Source organism: Anser cygnoides, chromosome 20, assembly GCF_040182565.1.
Source record: "Anser cygnoides isolate HZ-2024a breed goose chromosome 20, Taihu_goose_T2T_genome, whole genome shotgun sequence".
NCBI lineage: Eukaryota > Metazoa > Chordata > Aves > Anseriformes > Anatidae > Anser > Anser cygnoides.
The window spans coordinates 4,880,117-4,899,238 of record NC_089892.1 but is presented as its reverse complement, the minus strand read 5'-3'; the positions used below and the strand labels follow the sequence as shown (position 1 = coordinate 4,899,238).

General features: G+C 45.9%; 1 protein-coding gene across 1 annotated transcript in view; it reads left to right on the top strand.

Annotated features, from left to right (window-relative positions):
* Positions 1-19,122, top strand: part of CFAP77 (cilia and flagella associated protein 77) — a 61,065-nt gene that overhangs the window by 25,347 nt on the left and 16,596 nt on the right. Inside the window, exons 2-3 of the mRNA XM_048054326.2 lie at positions 10,383-10,482; positions 11,044-11,272. Coding sequence (XP_047910283.2) covers positions 10,383-10,482; positions 11,044-11,272 — 329 coding nt within the window. The remainder of the gene's footprint in view (positions 1-10,382; positions 10,483-11,043; positions 11,273-19,122) is intronic.

The following is a 19,122-nucleotide window of genomic DNA, read 5'->3' as shown; positions in this document are numbered from 1 at the left end:
GGCAGCAGCATAATGAAGGGAAATACCACAGCAGCTGAACAGGGGTTGGGAGAGATGTGAGGAGACAGATTTTTGCCTTTACCTTTTAGCAACCAAATTTGGACTGCAGCACTGAAAATATGGGTCAGAACTCCAGCAGAGCAGGATCCTTTTGTAATGGCTGAGTAAGAAGGGAACATAGAGAATTCTTAAGCACATAAAACATCTGATTTAGCAAATATGGTGCAATTATGAAGTGAATTTTCAGAGCCAACTCTTTCTTGCCTCACAAGAGTAGCCCCTTTGAAAGTAATTGGGCTACTTGTGTACGTCGCCTGAGCCGTATCTGACCCCTTATGTTTCAGCCTTGCAAAAAAAGTATGGGATTGAGAAGAAAAACAGAGCAGAGCAGAGATTGTATTGAGAAGATTTGGTAGGGAAAGCAGTCAAAGAATCAGATATAGGATTAAAGGGAATTTTGTGGAAATCCATATATATAAAGATGAACACTAATTTGTAAGCCAAACTACTTTTGCCATATTTTTAGTGCCATTGATAAGACCAGGCCATGGGCAACAGTAACTCCTTACCCAGCAGCAACTTTCCAGTGCTGCTTCAGCCTAGTTTAACTATTATTGTCGTAAATGGAGAAAATTAGGAATCTGGGCAGGATTAGGAATCAGGGCAAGAAAAAAAAACTCATGACAACTCCTTAGGGCACTAAGGCTCTCACCAGCATTTGCTGGTCTTGCCTTTGGTGTCACTGCTTTTCCTGCCACAAGAGAATACTCTGGCCAAGATCCTACCAGCAGCCGATCACGCTTGACTGCCATTGACTTCATTGGGAGCTGAAGATCTCGAGGGCTCAGGACCCTCTGGTATTTGTCATGCAGAGAGCCCAAGGTTGAACTCTGCAGCTCTTGGGGAAGTTGAGCTATTACAGCTCCCTGCTTGCTCACACGCAAGTCCCAATGTGTCAGAATCACGGGTATTTTTTCAAAAACACATGAAAATCATAGAAGCCTTGACAGCCTTGACCAAAGTCCAGCCTTAGGCAGGAGTAAAGTTATTAGCTACCTTATTTCCCAGAGAAAGAGTCTGACACATTAGAATTTCACAGTAACTGGCTGTAAGTGTAATGGGCAGGGTGTGATTTTGCTCACTAGGTTTTGCGGTTTAATTTCAGCATGTTGAATACATTTTGCTGTAGGACAGAGCAAATGACTTGGGCAGATTCTTGCAGTAGCACAAGACCCTCCGTGCTTAATAGGAGTTCTGTCTAACTGACAGCACAATTTGGGTCTTCACTGTATTTAATATACTTCAAGAGTGGGGGTCAAATTGTCTCATCATGTACATCCGTACAACCCTGCTAATCCCAGGAGAACTGTGGAGCCGAAGCTCAGGACAACTTGTAACTGACTCAATTTTCTCTGCTGAGCACCTTTAAGCTAATTTTTTCTAGCAATGTGCCCAAAATGCTCTTGGTTACAATTCGCATGCCTCCCAAGTCAACAGGACTGAACATGGGGAACTGAAAAGTGTTGGATGGAGATTTGTGCCAGGATGCTCGGGACATATTGGTGGAGTCCACAGTCACCGCTCTGACAAGACACAATTCACCCTGCAAAGAGTTTGGGTCAGCAGAGCAACATCCCTATTTCATCTTCTGATTTTGTAATTGGGCATGTAACGTTTAGAAAATGAAGAGGCTCGTCCCACTCCAACCAAAATCTGAAAGTTTACGGGAGCTCTTCTTGCCTTAAAGTTTCCAGACAATAAGAGGCAGTATGGGCCTAACTGTACCCATGCTCACAACAGCTCTGCAATGCCTTTGTGGCAGATTTGCATCTTTATTACCTTCACTGTCTTCTGCACCAAACAGTGGATAGGCACAAGTTCTACTGCCGTGCTTAGAGCCTGATAAGCCCCTGTTTTGCTGCAATATGAGGACATAAAGCAACTCTTCACTCCCAGCTGCAAGTGCTCTTCAGGTCTCAGAAAAGCCCAGCAAATGTTTTGGGCACTGTAGACAGGAGACAGGGCTGGAAAGCCAGGGGACTCATCCCTTCAGCAAGGTGGTGACACTTTTTACTGAATCACCTTTTCTTCTAAAAGGCATTTTAAATAATAAAATTGGAAGCTGCTGCATATATCTTTCCAACTGATCTACTAATCATATTTCTTCAAATTTTATATCCCTGACCCTTGTAAAGGGATTGCAAGGAAGGCGTTTTTTAAGCTGCATTTTAATAAGTCAATATGAAAGCTCAAAATTATTTAAAGCTTCTTAAATAGGATTATATTTGATTTCTTATGGGAATACTGGGGGATAGTCTACTAAAGACATTCTGTCCTGCTGAGGTTTTATTACATTAAAGAAACAGCATCCTTTTTTTAAACAGCAAAAAACTTTTATCTATTCTCTAATGAAAATGGGAGATTATTCTGTACATGAGGTGACAAGGTGGGAAGTTCCTGCATCTATGATCAGAGATTAGAGTTTCTCCATGAGTGAAAGCAAAGAAATTCCTAAACCAAGGGGTTGCCCAAATTTTACAAGTTGTCTGTAAGTCTGAAATACTTCAATATTTTGTCCTGGGTGGAATCACAAGCACATCGACTTCAGGCAAATTCTGCTGTGAAGTGACGGGTAGCTCTCAAGGCAGCCAACATCTCATTTGCAGCCAGGGATTAAATTTGGTCCTAAGATCAGATAGCTATGCCACAGAGGAACTATGCTGCCATACTTGGAATTTGGCCATGTTTGTTCTGCTGCAGAAGGCCCAGAGTCACACTCTCATTTGCATTCAACTCCTTTAATGTCATTGGGGCTATATGGATGCTATGCTGGCAGCATTTTGCCTAATATGTTCAATAGCAACCAAAGAAATTCAGGAGGAAGAAATTAAAACCTACCTGTACAGAGCTGAAGGAACAGCTTCACTGAGTTGAGTTGTTTGAGTTTGTCCAGCACAACATCTGGCCTTGAGAACATAAAGGGATCTTTTCTCAGAGTAGCAGATGGGGAGGCTTATGGAATAGATAATACTAAGGAGAAAGCACAGAGAAAAGGTCGTAACTGATTGAAGGGGAAGGAAAGTTTACATTTAACACGCCATCCCATCTCTTTAACATTTATAGAATGTTCTCTCAGTCAAATAACCCAAATCCTGTTCTCATCTAAACCCCAGTGCTCCTACTGAAGTCAACAGAACCTGAGCAAAAGCATTCTCTGGCGGAATTTGATCTCGGTTTACAATACAGCGAAGATCCCCAAGGCTGTGGTCCTTCAGGAAGAAGCAACCCAGCTACATCCTTTCAACCACTGTCTGGAGGCCCCTCATCTCTCTGGAAAGAGAAATGCAAAGAGGGTAAAAGAGATTAATAATAAAAAAGCTATATGCCTCTCGCTTCTCTGCCCACATTCTCCACAAAGCTCCCAGAGCTGCTGCCATGCTGGAGACAGAATTACTCCACTGGTTTTCCCACTCTGATCCATCTATACACACCACCTTCATCATCTCAGACTTCTCTCACCATTCAACTGCTGCAGGGCTACCCCGTGCCAGGTGACAAAGCAGAACCTTTCCTGTACCAAACCTCTCTGCTGTGTTCCCCACACATGCTCACGTCCATCTCAGGCTCATTCCTCCTCTTAGAGAGGAGAGGTAGCTGTAGCTCAGAAGATCAGGTACAGGTAAGATCTCAGTCTAGCAGTAGCTGTGAGCTGTACCCATCTTCGTTTAGCCCAAATAATGCATCCTTCCTGCCAGCAGCTTTGTCTCATGACTACAGAGCACGCTGCTTCTTTGGGGCTTGCGAGCAAGCAGAGGCCGATGTGAACTTCACAAGCGGTGACACCCACTACAGAAACACGTATGCTGCTTTGACCTTCAGCGCTGGCATGAAACCTTACACAGACACAAATTTATCTTTGAGTCAGGAGCAGATTTAATAGAGCAGGAGAAGATCGTTTTCAATATTTCCATCTCAATTACGGTCAAACACCTCAGCAAGTCGCAGCCTTTGGGGCTGTACCTGCGCTGCCTGCTCCCAGCATTGAGACTGTCAGCAGAATCAGCAGAAATAGCACAACTGGGCAAGGTGGCGGTGATTTATCAGTGCTGAAGTAATTCATACTGACACAGATGCACTGAGGAAGAGCTCAGGGTCCAGTAGGTGCCCCCAAAGACCCCAGAATTATATTGTGCCACACACCAAAAGTGGCAGACCTGGGATCTCACTCCCTAGCAAAGAGGATGATTTTTTCCAAAACCATTTTCAAGTAGCAGAAAGAAGCAACCCTGTTACAGAGAAAGAAAATTTTAACATTTCTCATACCCTACTGTTAATATTGTCCCTCTAACAGCACACTGTATTCTAACTCAAGCAGTGACTAGTGCTCAGAGTCCCAGAATTGGGGAGCAAATAAGATTTTTCAGGGGAAACCTAGAAGGTGAATACGCCCATTGAAGACAAATTAAAGTGTTGTGCAAGCAAATACTTTTCTATCTGTCTGGCCCTTTAAAACCAAAATGATAGAGTTCATTTGCATTTAGATCTCTTTGGCTCCCTCTTTTCATCTAAAGACAAATCCTCACAAAGGCTGCTTAATTAGACCAAATTAGATTTCCACCTAGTGGCTTGTCATTCATTAGGAAACGCTGTTCTTTTTTTCTATTTTGGTAATTATAGGCTGGTCTCACAGTGTTCACTTCAGGCTCGAAGTATGACTAGCATTCATGATTTTGTGCAGATGAGAGGAAAATTATTCAGTCGCATCAAGTCTGCCCATTTTACAAGTTGGATAAAGATCATCGCCGGAGTCTTTTATGTAATGGGGTATACTCTTCCTTAAGTCTTTAATGATTAATTGTAATAGCATATCTCACGGCAATTTTCAAGACAAAGCGAACTACAAACAGTTCACATGTGAAGCTACTGTACCGGAGAGCGGGTGTCTTTCCTCAGATCTGTTCTTCTGTATCAGGAACCCTCACGGACAACCCTTAGTTTTTGGTAATTCCACCCCGCTAGGCTGGGTCCTGCCCTCGAGCAGGAGAGCAAAAAGGAAGAGGGGATGGGGCCAGCTGGTGTTGCGTGGGTAAAACCCTGGGGTGGCAGCGCCCATTGCAGCCCCTCTGTGCCACTGGTGCCTAACCCAGCGGGGGGGCCACCTGTGTCCCATCCGTCCTCACAAGCTCCTGCTGCCAGCCTTGTGCAAAACATAGCTTCTGGAGGGGAAAATCTTTCACATTTAGACCTGAGACAAGAAGGTTTCTGTCTAATAAGGCTGGCGTTCCAAGTGTGGATCGGTCAGGAGCACAGATTAGTGCACACTGAACATGTAGATGTATCCTGGATTAGCAGCATCTCTACCCTATCTGGAGTACTTGTAGTGAAAGGAGCCTTGATATCAGATCCCTGAGCATTACTCCCAGATAATTCCAATGAGAGCCTTTTGCCCAAGCATTGCCCTTTCCTCTGGAAGGCCCACACACCGTTGTGGGAGACTAATAATTTGGTCTCCCACTCTGAACACAGGGCACAATCCGCAGTCCTGTTTTCCCTGATCCAAGCTCCATTCCCTCTGCTGTCAGACATGGGCACATTAATCCCCTGCCTCAGTTTCCCCAGCTATCACAGCAGGATTATTGCTCAGTAACGCATTCTGAAGTTTAATAACTCAGGGCCAGATTTTGTGGTCCTTCATCAATCACAACTTCCTTTGACTTTGACCTTTAATGTTTATGAAAAGCTTCAAAGATAAGTGCCAACTTATTATTAATAATCTTCCTGGGAGTGGAAGTTGCAGGCGGTTAGCAGCATACCACCCAGCAGCCGCCAGCCCCTGCTAGGATTTCTTCTGCACTAACAAATGTAGATTTTCATGTGCTTTTAATATTCTGATTTTCCCGACCATTTCTGAGAGAGATGGAAAATAAGTTTTTTCCCTCCACCTTTAAAAAACTGATCAAATTTGCCTTTCTCAAAACACTGAACATTCCCTTTCTCATCTACCTAAACCTGATGTTGAGTTACTGTCCCCCAGAGGCTTTCAGTAGCTCCGTTCTGATGTATCCCTGCACTTTGTAGCTCACTGCCTTCTTAGAGTGTAATCAAACATCAAGCTAAGTAGCAAATAAATCTCCCGATCTCATAAGCTGCACAGCAAGATCATGTAAATGCAAATGAAGGGCTTGATTTCAAGCTGTCGCGGGGGGAAGGAGGGAAAAATGCTGGGCCTTGTCACCGCAATCACTTCACTCTGCAAGTGCAGTAAATCTGCAATAATAATAGTAATGGCAGCGTGACGGGAGGCTTTACTGTACAAGGGGGTATAATGAAAAGTGGAACAGAAGGTAGGGAAGGAAGCAAGGCCTGGTGGGTTGGAAATGCACCGGTATAGGGTTTGCAGGCTCCCCCCAGGACAGAGCCATGGAGGAGGGACAGGGCGGCCCTGGATGAACTGGAGCAGAAGGGATTCATGGATCTGCCCAGCATCCCCTCCCAGCTAAGGGCTGCGTGAGATGCAGGGATTAAAAATCCGTGTCTCCATCTCTTGCTGTACCCCTCTGTACACAGGCAGGTGCCTTACCCCTCTCAGAGTCTCGGTCATCTGTAGAAAATTAATGAAATGTGTTGATGATCATAAATACCAGAGGACAAAACACAGGAGGCTTGCAACAAAACCTGTAATCCTTAAAAGTTTTTGTCCTTTGATGCACCTTTGCAACTCACCTACCTTTTGCAAACAGACCCATTTCCAAGCCCTCCTTTTGCTCCGCAGAAATGTTCTCCAATACCCTCAGACACTCAAACAAATCTGAGGCGGCAGAAATCAGAGCCTACCCGGGAAGGGCCAGAGAGCTCGATACACCCAACACTGCTCTTCAGCCGAGCAGGGTATCCCACTGCCCAAACACCACCACTGCACTGCAGACAGACTGGGAGCAGCTCTCTCCGAGCACAAGACACACACCTGGTTCAAAAAATGACAATTACCCGGCTCAAGGGGAAAGGATGCATTAGCTGAGTCCTTGAAGACAGTTTTAGAGAGCAAACAAAGCCTCAGCACACATCTCTTGCAGCCCTAGGAGGTGGTGATCTCTGCAGGATACGCTGGGAATGCTTCAGGAGAAAGCCTAGAGTTGTCTCTTCTGAATGAGCTGGATAAACAGTATTTAAGATGCCTGGTTTTCCTCACTGAGGTCGTAAAGGGAGAAAACTTGCAGAAGGTACCCAGAGAAAATTAGGACCGCCTGGGATGCAGAGAGAGACGGTTTTAATTAGAGCCAAGAGGTGGGAAATAAGGCAGAGAAATGACATCTTAATGAGGTTTAATGAAGTTGTCTGCTGATGGGCACAGCTGTCAGACAGATCTGTATTCCAGCCAAGCAGCTTTGTGACAGTCTAAACCTGAACACAGCAAACAGTGCTGGAGCTGGGGAAGAAAAAAGGACCTTCTGCACCAACTTTGGCTCTCTCCCACCACCGCTCTGTGGCACAGCACACCGACACTGCCTGAGGACAAACAAATGGAACCAGCCTGCGATGCTGCAGCAGCATTTTGCTAATTTATGAATGAGAGAGACTAATCTTTGATTACACTCAACAAGATTCATTCCTGCTACATCCTCCCCATTCTTTGCCTTTGTGGGTAAAAAAATTCTTGGCATGCGGAGTCCTCTCCTCTGAGCCTATTGGTTTGCTTCAGTCACAGGTTCCCTCCATGTTCAACATATTGGACCAGATTTTTTTCTTCTTTAATTAATTACCCAGCACCTTTGGCGTTATTTATTCAGCGCAAAGTGACTGTAAAACGCCACCCAATCATAAAAAGAAACAGCGTGCATTCATTTTGCAACAGAGTAAATACCCAACTGTGTTAACTTCAGGTGCCGTGCAAAAGGGAACCTTTAAATGCTGTAATTTCTTCTGTTCTACACAGTTCTGCGTTCAAAGGTCTGGAAGCCACTTTGCCACAGATTACAAACCTCTCCTTTCCTGCAGTTTCTTCGAGATTTTCTCCCACCTGCCACACCTTCCTCGTAGCAGCAGATTTCTGGCCTCACTTAGATCCAGTATCAGAACGTGACCCCGGGAAACAGCCTTTCCTCGTGCCTCTGAAGAGCTCTGTACGATTTCCCTGGTACATGAGTGACAACCAACCTAAAAATAGCTCCTGTACAAATGCCTGTAAATACAGGAGAAATAGATCAACAGTGAAAGCTCCTTTATCATTTCTGGCACCAGTTTATGCCTTTTGCGTGAGCTCCCTAACTCACACGCAGCATGCACATATGGTTTAGCGCTGCCGTGTGATATTTCAATTGCAGTAGCACTAAAAGCCCACTCGCTCCCATTGTGCTCAGTGCTGGACACATCTGCAAGGGACGGTCCCCTTCCCCTGCCAGAGTTTTGCAGGAGGTAGCTGGGGGGGAAGCAGCCACTTCATGCACAGATTCCTTCAGGTTACTCATTTGATTGCCTTCAAAAAGCTCATTACTAACATCTGCTGACATCAAACTATCTGTAGGCTCATGCAGGGCAAGGAAGCTGATAGAGTTTAAGTCTATGCAAGTCTAGCAAGTCCAGAAAACTCATTTTCTGGTGAACTTATGCTCCTGAGAGTCACATGGACACCACACCTGTTTTATAGTGTCACAAGCAGGTGAATTTAATGTGACCCTCACAGACCTGGGAAGCAAATGCAGGCACCATCTCGCCCCTGGACGTGCTGGTGAGGAGCCCAGTGCCCACAGCATGTTGTCTGCAGCCTCTGCGTGCTTTTAAGTCTTTGCATAGTGGCGTGTAGAGGTGGGAGCTGAGAAATACCAAACTGACAACGTACAAAAAAATGGCTCCAGGCAAAAAGTTTGAGGAATTATGAGCAACTTTTAGAGACCTCAGCACAAAGCGCTCTGGACAGGTGCCTGTTTGGGCAGGCCTTTAGCCCTCGCTATTCAGGCAAAACAAGCTCGGTGAGAGCTTTGCCTGAGCTGAGGGTGATGCAGAAAGAGCTCGAGCTGTGCCGCAGCATCGTGCACACCCACTGAGTGCCCTTTACGGCACACTGCAAAGGGGCCACCAGGCTGGCAGCATACAGGAGAGCTGGGGATGGTCCAAGGCCCCAGCCAAGGTTTGTGCAAGGCTAGCTGGGAGCAGAACGTAAATTTGGGTTTGGACAATGTTCCTGTACAAGGAGCTCCAGTAGGCAGCTGCATCCCTTACCGACTGCTGTCCAGCCTCGGCCTGCCATAGTGACGAGTTTGAAGTGGATCATTTTCAGCTACAGTCTGTCCCTGCAGAAAGCACTACATTTGATTCAGCACCTCCTGATCCAGCGTTCACTCTGGAGCATAACAGTCACTTCAATGCCAGTGTTCAATGATGCTCCAGTGTGCAGCACTAGAATAGTATTTCAACATTTCCGTTTTCCCCAAAAGATCTGCCAATCCAGCTTCCACAACCCTCCATCCTCCCCAACAGGCTTCCCATGGAAAATAACCCGTCTGAGGCACCCACACTGTGCCACATGGCTCCAGGGGGCTTGTTGTCTGACCCTGCTGCAGCCTCCCCAGCAGGAACGCACAGCCCCAGGCTGCCAGGCTCCCACCCCTTCCCTCCTCCACTGCCTCCCTTTCAAGCAGCAATAAGGTTTCAAGACACACACATCCTGCAGTGACTTCACCATGGAGATGGGAGGGTAGAGACAAAGGGGTGAAGGGAGGTCAGTTAATCCCACAGACAACACCAGGCTGGGATACACATGGGCTGGGGAAGAGTTCATTTTAAAACTAAATAGAAACGAGGTTATTGAGCTCAAGTTCTCTTTTCTGTGCTATAAACCCCGGGGTCTGCTCCCCCTTCATCTCCCTTATCCCACCCACTGTATGCCTTGCGTCTTGATTATTCCCAGGCTGAAGTGGTGGTGTGATTGCATTTGGGGAAGTTTTTGCCAGCTTTCTAAGAAGAACAACTTGGAAATGAAGCAACTTAAAGGAAAGTCGAGTCTAGCTGCAGTCTCCCCCTGTAGATATCACAGCTGGGCACCCAAGCCAAAGGATAAATTAGCCAGAAAAGGAGACTTCAAGTCCATATATATTAAATCAAGATCCCTATTCCCAGTAGGGCTAGGTCACTATAACTCAGGTATGACCTTTTATGAACTTCAGCATCCCTCATGCTTCAGCGCTGGTGAAGCCTCATGGCTGAGAGTCCTCCCTGCACTGTAGCACTCCCTTGTGTCCAGACACTGGGATCCCAACCTGTGCCAAGTGGAGCCAGAACCACTGCTGACACTCATGGTCACATTCTGTTACATATTTTTGTTTTCAGGAGGTTTACCTCATCAAACAAGGTCTTTATGCTTCTCCTTTAAATTCACTCTTCCGCAGGCAGAACTGGGAAAGCCCCAGAGAAACTGCTATACCCTGCCAGGCTTTGATTTTTCATATGGGCTATACATCGAAAGGACAGATGGAGGAGTCCCTGAAGGTATGACAACGCCACTAAAACATAGACCTGCAACAAAGTCCTAATGCTAATAGGGACTCTCCTTCCCAGTGCTCCTCATTACTTTTCACCAAGCTGGAGGTGAAGAAATCCAACATTCACCCACTTTCATTAATATCACAAAAAATGCTTGGTGACTACTAACACTTCCCTAGCATCTTGGAAACTTTTATAGGATCACACAGAGCCCAAGCAGAAAAGGGTAGAACATCTGCAAAGGGCAATACACGTGGCCACTTTCATAACTCAGAAGAGTTTCTACTTCATGCCCTGAGAAATTATTTCCCCCGTAAAATCAGACTTGCTGAGCCAGTCAGGGTGGAGAGTGAGAAGACATCTAATTCAGATGGGATAGTTCCCCATCTGAAAATAATCAGGGCAAGATGTGTTGAAGGTCACGCCACTGTGAAGCTGTGGCAAAAATGCATACAAGCCACACAAGGCCCTCATGTGCAACACACAAACCGTGCATCAACCTGCTTCCCCAAATAGAAGCTCACCCTAATCTTTTTCTCTTTGCCTCATGTCTCCTTCCATCTCCAGCAATAGGCCACTGGAACACAATAAAGCCCAGGACTGGTTTAACTCAGAATATGCCCCGAGACTTCATCACCATGAACCGCGGTGCTCTGAAGGCTGGTTATACCACAGCCCGTGAATTTAACTTGTACTACAAGGCCAAGGACATACGGCGCAAAGACGATGAATACAGTCGCTTCAAGAGATCTCCTCCCAAAGTACCTGCAGACATGACTTATGGCATCCCAGCACGGTAAGGGGAAAGGATTGGGGCCCTTCTCAGAAGGGAACTATCCCTTTCTACTCTCTCATCTGCATCTTCCCCCATCTCTCAGCCAGTACAGCCCCCAAAAGAGAAGTGTCCTGAACCTGGACATGATGCAAAAGAATCATAGCATCACTTCTGTGTTTTGCCACCTGATTCCACCTACATGTCACAAACAGCTACCTAAATCTAGTCTGCATGCCACAGCACATCCCTATTTTACCTCTAACACCAAGTGCTTGGAACTACTAAAAAATATTTTCAATGCCAGTCCTTTGACTTAAAGGAGCATGGATCTGCAAGCCAGAATAATGGCCTCCCCAGGTCAGAAAGTGATACTGAGTCAGAACAAACAGCATTTCTATCTGTTCGTACTCTGGTGCAATTAAGGATCAGTTCAAGTTCTTTATTCTACTTTCTCCCACTTGTTAGTTCACCACCATGCGTCAGGCAGAAACTTCCAGTAAGTCAGAATAAACACAAAGCAGCTTTTCCCTGCTCTCTCATCTGCTTCCAGGGGCTTCTTCTAGCACAGCCCAAGGGTTGCTCCCTCAGCAACCCCTCTAGCAGGGCATAAACATACCCGCTCCTGCTTTGCAACACAGTGGGATGTTTAAGTCTTCACACTGAACTGGGTTGCAGTGCAGTGTCTAAAAGATTTTTAAGAAGCACCCAGCATACATGACCCCCACCTGAGGTTCAAAGATATAAAGTATTTAAATGGGTCGCTTTTGCCACTTCTAACATATCTGTCACATACCAGTTCCCAGCTATCTGCCGTGCTGATTTCTCCCGAGTAGTTGTGAACAGGGGGTCTGCAGGGGAGAACATCAGCACCTTGCTTAGGCTGAGTGCCTGTCCTCTACAGCAGCACACAGGAGGCTGGAGGGTGTATGGTGGTCTGGAAAAGCCAGCGTAAGCCCAACGCAAACAAGCGCTAAAACCTCTGAAAAGGACTCCAAAGCAGCCCTGATGCTGCTGGAGCACAGTTTTCATGCTCTGTACAGGTCTGGACTAGACATTAGGTTTCATTTTAAGAGCTGGATAATAATCACTACCAGAAAAATAACAGCTACAAATTCTAGAGAAAAGACATGATGAACGGCACCGTGTATTTTACATGATAGTAAATGGGCTTTGCATATGCAAATTGAATGGATTTTAAAATGGTATTTAATGACAATTTTCGTAGCAGACATTAACATTAATTGCATCAAAATGAAAATGCAGCATTAGCTTGCTGTTAGCTGCAAATGCCCCAGCTATAAAGCTTTATCTTTATCAGTATCAGCCCTCACCAACGTGACAGGGCTGCTCTGTAAATTGCAGGCAAAAGGGCTTTTATGTTGCAAAAGTATCCCCCAATGTAGACCAAAATCAACATCAATTTTGCTTTATTTCTTCATAAACGGAGGTTAAATGGCTGCCTGCAAGAAGTCTAGGCACGTTTCAGAAGTTTTAAGGAAAATCTGCAGACCCCACAACAGCAGAAGTAGTGGGAAAAGGCTTTTAATATAAAGTTATTATTGTACAACTTGTCTTCTCCTTAATAGCTACCTTTTATGCAGACTGATTGTATTTATCCCTTTACTTTAAAAGCATGTTATAGACAAAATCAAATTACTAGGATTACTAAGGAGTTGTTACAACCATTTGGGTAAAAGTGGGGAATTTAACTCAGTTTTCATGACTGGCAAGTTAAAGACAAATGCATGGGTGAGTGCTCCCCAGCCCAGGTCTGTTCCTAGTCGCAGCGGACCAGTTTCAACACAATGCTCCCTGTTAAAAATGACATGGTTGTCAATGGACTTAAGTTGTTTCTGCTTTTGGACTCTAAGCCCTGCGTAACTGTGTTCTTAGTGCTGCTAATTGGGAATGCACTTGCTGTAAGATATGTGCTTGTCTGGCAGCAGAAGGGGAGAGAACAGTGGCATGCAGTCCCTTCCCATGACTCCAAGAACTTACTTGCTTCTAAAAGCACCCACTTTGCTGCAACTGAGATCTTCATCAAACTTTTTTTTTGTTTGTTTGTTTTTTTGTTTTGCTGAGAACAGAGCTTGCATGATGTTCCCTTGCCCAAAACACAGCACAGATGGTACAGCCAAGGAGCAAAGGTGCCTTCCCATCACACTGAATTCACCTGCACTGATCACTGCAATGCTCTGGGACAATCCCCAGAGCTCTGTGAGCCTCCCAAAGTGCCGTTGCAAACCCCCCCCCCCCCATCTGCACCCACAGCCTCAATGCGGCTCCTTTGGGCAGCTGGCATCATTTCTCCAGTCCCTTCCCAGGCCCTAGGCTGCAGTGCTAAAGGCACCTAAGTGTCCTAAAGGCACCAAGGTCAGGAGTTGTCCCCAGGCTTACAAGCACAAGCTCTCCTGGATCATCCCAAATAGAAGAGAACATAGATAAATGCTGGGGTTGCTATTAGTGCCTTATTAATCACGTCCTGGCCCTGCTGCTCCCTCTAGCACAGCAGATCACTTATGCTTCCACTTCCCGTTCATGGTGGATGTGTGCTGCATGGAGCATTTCACAAGGCAGCCTCACAGACACTAGTGTGAGTTTTCTGAAGCTCAAGGGCCTGTTTCCTTCCACAATATATTTACCTTCAAAGGTCATCCGTGCCCCCTCTCTATTAATTCCCCGGGGGCATCTTCCAGGGGAGAGAAGCAGCTCTGCTTTTTTGCTGATTCCCCCTGTTCTCACCCTCCCTCTTCCCAGAGAGGTGTTTGCTACGAATCATGTGGCCAGCTTTGTTGTGAGAGTCATAAAAAGGACATTTTTCATCTCTCCTTTTTCCTGCTCTATCTCCCTCTCTCTCTCAGTATCAGACAAAGATTTATTCCCTCCCTGATGCCTGTGGCATGCGGAGCTGGGAGGGGTCAGGGGAAACACTGATGGGACGATAATAGATAATACAGTGGTTCCCCAGGGTCTTGTCCAGCTCCGTAACCGATCCATCAGCAGGCAGCACTCGTGCCAAGGTCAACAGTAACGAGGATGTGGTAGGGTCCCAGCCTCCCCCATGGGGCACCCTCCAGTTGGGCTCCTCTGATTCATGCTCCAGCTTCTGATCTCTACAAGAGCTGCCTCGTGCAAGCCACAATTTGCAGGAGTGCGTGCCCGCTGGGCCCAGGCGCTGCAGTAATGACCACGCTGCAGTGCGAGCACACTCAGCTTCACCTGCCTCAGTCCTCATCCCCGCTGCAAACAGGCCTACGGATTTTCTTTCAAGGAAAATACCCAGAGTTGGCAGTACCTCCCCCAGGAGGTCAACCCAACCCATCCCACCCACACAGGCTCTTTGTGCATGGCAAGTTACATAGCTGTAAGATGTCTGTGGTTTAGGGTTGCTGATGTCCTGGACCCAAGTCCTCTGTCTTTTCATTTAAAATAACCCTACACAGCGCTACTAGCAGGTGTGTTCAACCCCATCCTCCTTGTGTAATGACCTTGTTTTACAAAAGGGAGAATGCAAGGCACTGAGTGGCCTGAGTCTTGGTGATACTGGATCTAAAGACACAGAGGGTCTGTGAAGACCTCCAGGATCATAGCTGGTGTCAATACAGCCTGGTATCCAGATGCATTTGGCAACTCCCAAAAGAGTCCCAAGCCCATATTTAGCCTCCTAACCACCTTCTGTGATTGAAGTTTACCATGCACTGAAATTAGCAGGTATTAAATCATCATTCTTGGAACTAGGAGCAAGCACAAATATATGGATGCTGTCTACAGCTAGATTTTAGATTATTTTGATTTACACAAGGTCACACTAGGAGTCTGAAGGCAAAACACACCAGCACAGTTGGTAGCCCAAGCACAAGTTTTATCCCCAGGAGCTAGAGACATTATAGCAGCACAGAATACGTCCTCAGTACAATCACAGGCTAGCATTTCCAGGGCTGCTTTTAAAGAAAACTTTTCATTTGCTTTTCTTTTACTACAGCAAGTTTGCTAATTCTGCCTTCTACATTCCTGAATGTGTTCCTGGGCACAAGGACTGCACAGACGTGCCTTTCTCTGCCATCCCACACCTGTACCTCCTTCAAACCCTGCATGGCCATAACCCTGCCTCAGACATGCTGCCATCCACTTGGCAGTTGGCCTGTAGGTTGGGCTGACCTTGGGTGTGCTGGCAGGATTTCCCTAGCACTCTGTCATCCCCACGTCTCCTGCCGGGTCCCCCCTACTGGCTGCCTTCGCTTCAGTCGTCCCTCTCCTGAATTTCACATTCCGTTTTCCTTCTAACTTCATCTCCGCCCATCATTCTACCTCCCATTCTCTAAAAACTGGTCTTAGTCCTCGAGCAGCTGCTTTCACCGTGTTTCTGCAGACTCACCTCTGAAGCATTTGTTCACTGCAGTCTCTCCTCTACGAACTGCTACAACTGGCCAAAGGCTTTGGTTTTCCAGTACCTCCTCTTTCCTTTGTATCATTTGCAGTTGTCCTAACGCACTGCTGACAATCGTCTTGCTGGCCTTTAACAGCTCAGCTGTTACATTGGCTTCTCCTGCAGCTTCCTGGCTTAACTGATTGCTCTGTCCTTATCTTTCACCTTCCCCAAAAAGGGAGCTTCCAGTGTTAGTGCTTGTGCTTTGCAAGTGGCCTTTCCACCCAAAGTGCCCATGATTTTTGCACACAGCCAAAACGAAGTTCAAAAGGCTGCCCAAATGCTGTTTTGATATTTCCAGCATCTCTTTGGCACAGAGAGTGCTTTAGCAAATTTATTTTTGAAACACTTAAAGAACATTTCAGGTCATTAGTATATGGCCCAGCAAGAAGGGAGAAGAAAAAAAAAGTCCAGTTATAAAGAAACTATGCTGAAGAGTAGATGGTGTTCCAGGAAAAAAAAATAAAAAAAAGCTGGACAGGCAAGAAAGAAATACTACAGGAAGACCACACTCGATCCACAATCATTGGAAGCAGAACAAATGTGTAAGCCACAAAGCCCCCAAAAGACTGGGGCAAACCAAAATTTAAGGGGATAAAATATCTGACACTGACAAAAATTATAAAAATATTACAGAGACTGGAACCACCATCAGGCTGAAGATAAAAACATGCAACCACGTTAAAAAAAATAGGTCTCCCATCAGTTCAGATAATTGCATCTCCTATCCAGCTCCACAGCAAAAGATACTTTGTGCCTCTGCCACCATCCTCGTGTTGCTAAGATAAGAATTTCTATTTCAAGAATCATTTTCTTGTACTGGACACGTGGCAGGCTGGCTGTGTTTGCATCTCTGTGCAGGTATTGCTACTGCGTAGCTCCCAGCCACGTCTGCCTGGATTGCACTGCCTCGTGCAGGGTGGGCAGAGCCCTGTGTACAGACCTGGTATCCCTTCAAACAATCTTGAGTGCACTGTGAAGATGCTGATCCTCCTTCAGCATGGTTATCTACTGCAGTTGTAAGTCTGACTACTTCAGGCTCTCACGTGAAGAAAAAAACAGGCATGTTTTGGCATAAGGTTCAGGTCCTGAACATCAGCCACAAGATGGGGAAAAGGGGAATAAAGATTTAGATCCCTTATTACCAAATGCATTAAACTGAATAGGAAAGTAATTTACTGTCACACAGACTGGTTATTGTCCATGGGTTTGTCTCTGTGGATCAGAGCTGGCTGAAGAATTTCTACCAGAACTTTTACCCTCTAAAACTACTTCTTGCCACAAGTAGACTTTTTCCCCCCCCCCCCTGCAAATTTCTGCTTTTGCAATTTGTACAATGAAAACCTAGTTCAGAGGGAAATAACCACAGAATCCTTTTTGTGGAAGCAAAGCTTTCTACCCCTTGCTTCATTTGAAAGGAAACAGTGCCAGTAACATCCCCGCCTAGCCAGAGATTTAAGCACGAACAGGAGGTCAAGGGGAAGACCTGGCTCTTTGATTTGTTCTGTTCAGTGTTACAGCTGTTTGGTTGTTTTTTTTTTGGGGGGGGAGGGGAGGATTTTCTTCCAAATGAAAGCAAAGCAGCACACTCATCAGGACGGTTTGCATTTGTTGGCATTGATGGCTGCAGACTGCAAAGTTCACTCTCAGCCCCAGCTTGAGGCTTCCAGGCTAGAATAGCTCTGTCCCCTAACCACGTCCCACCTGAGTTTCTGGGAGGATAAGAGAGGATTTCCAGTCAGTAGAGAGAAATTTGTTGAAGACAAATTCAAATAACCTTCAGCTAAGTAAGCCGCATGGCATTTCCAACCCAAAAGACCAACGTTAACATGCAGATTCCAGCTTGTGAAGCCAGTTATCGAATAGGTAGGAGCTGGCTTGGTGTCTTTGCTGTGAGATACGAGTTTCCATGTGTGCATTTAGGATTGTTACAAGTGTACATCTCACTCTTGGCCTGGGAGGGAATAGTAAAGCAAATTGGTGTTCTTGTAACCATGTGTACTCCTAAGTACAGCTATGAGCATCTGATAAATCTTTTAAAGTACATGTTTACAATGGATTTTATTCTTTTTACTGTTCTATACATACGAGCCCTCTGAGCAAAATAACAGATCCTCTGACACTTAGAAGAAGCCACTGCCTCATTGGCTGCCCACAGTGAAATAACTTATATTGTTATTTCCTCATCCAAATTACAAGGACTGTAAAGAAGCTTCAGAAATTCAGAGCAATCAGTGCTTTGACGGCACGGATCCTGAAGCTGCCACACGGGTGAAAGACCCACTATTTCAACTGGGAGGTTTGCCAGTGCAAAGACTGCAAAAAAAAATTGGTCCCCGAGTGTTTTCTACCAATTTTTCTCTTGTTATTTTCTTCAGTGGTTAATGGAAAGTGAGGACAAGTGGAGATCATTTAAAAATGATCTTTCAGGCCTCTCCATGGGTTTATTGCCAGGACCTATTTAGAGGACCATAAAGCTGTAAGGGGCCTATAACTTCGCTGTATAGTCCACAAGCTTCCTAGGAAAGCAAGGAGACTTTACATTCACACTCTGCATGTTTTTCCATCTCTCCCTCTTACAAGCACATGCACATGTGTGCAGGGACTTCTGGAGCCGCTAATTGAATTCACTTTTGTGAAAGTGCTAACAAATTGTAAGTGACCTTTTATACAAATTTCAAAGTCAAGAATCCGCCGCTAACTGAACATCCCTCTTCTGCCATTCACTGTTATGCAAAACCCACAAACAATTAGAAGAAATAACGAAGAGCCCAGCAGCCCTCTTTCCTAATTAGCTGCAGGAGGCAATGCTGGGGAGTGTGGCTAAGTGCTTCAATTACCTCGGCCCTCCTCACTGCCCTTGTTAGAGCAGACAGGTCCACTGGCCAAAGGGGAACAATTAAGGCAAGGCAGAGCCAGGCAGTTTGCAAGGGGATGCCGGGGCCGTGCCGGCTCTCACACAAGGGCCAGAGCTGTAATCATGCCCCAGATTCCTGCTGGGCTACACAGAGACAAATTAATGGTAGATAGATTGCTAGCTCTAGCCCATCAGTAACAAGGGAGGAAGGGAGACAATATAGCAGTACAAGGGAACTGTAATCAGAGTTTTCCTGTACTATAAACACCCTTTCAGGGCAGAGGGACCGGAGCATTAATGCCTCAGTGCTGTGTGCATTGGTGGTACCCCAAGGCCCCGAGCAGAATCACAGACCCCAGCTTGCGCTTTATTTGCTGAAGATAATCTGCACTGGCTGCACTGAGGAGCCCCACACTGGATAACAAACTGGTTCCCAGCAAGAAACTGATCTGTGCTGGTGAGAGCGCCAGTTTGGCCATCCAAACCCCAGCCACAAGACAGGACAGAGAACTCTGTACGGACAGTACCGCCACGGGACAAATCCTTCACACCACGACGCACGTGAGGAAGGGGTACAAAGGCTGTGCC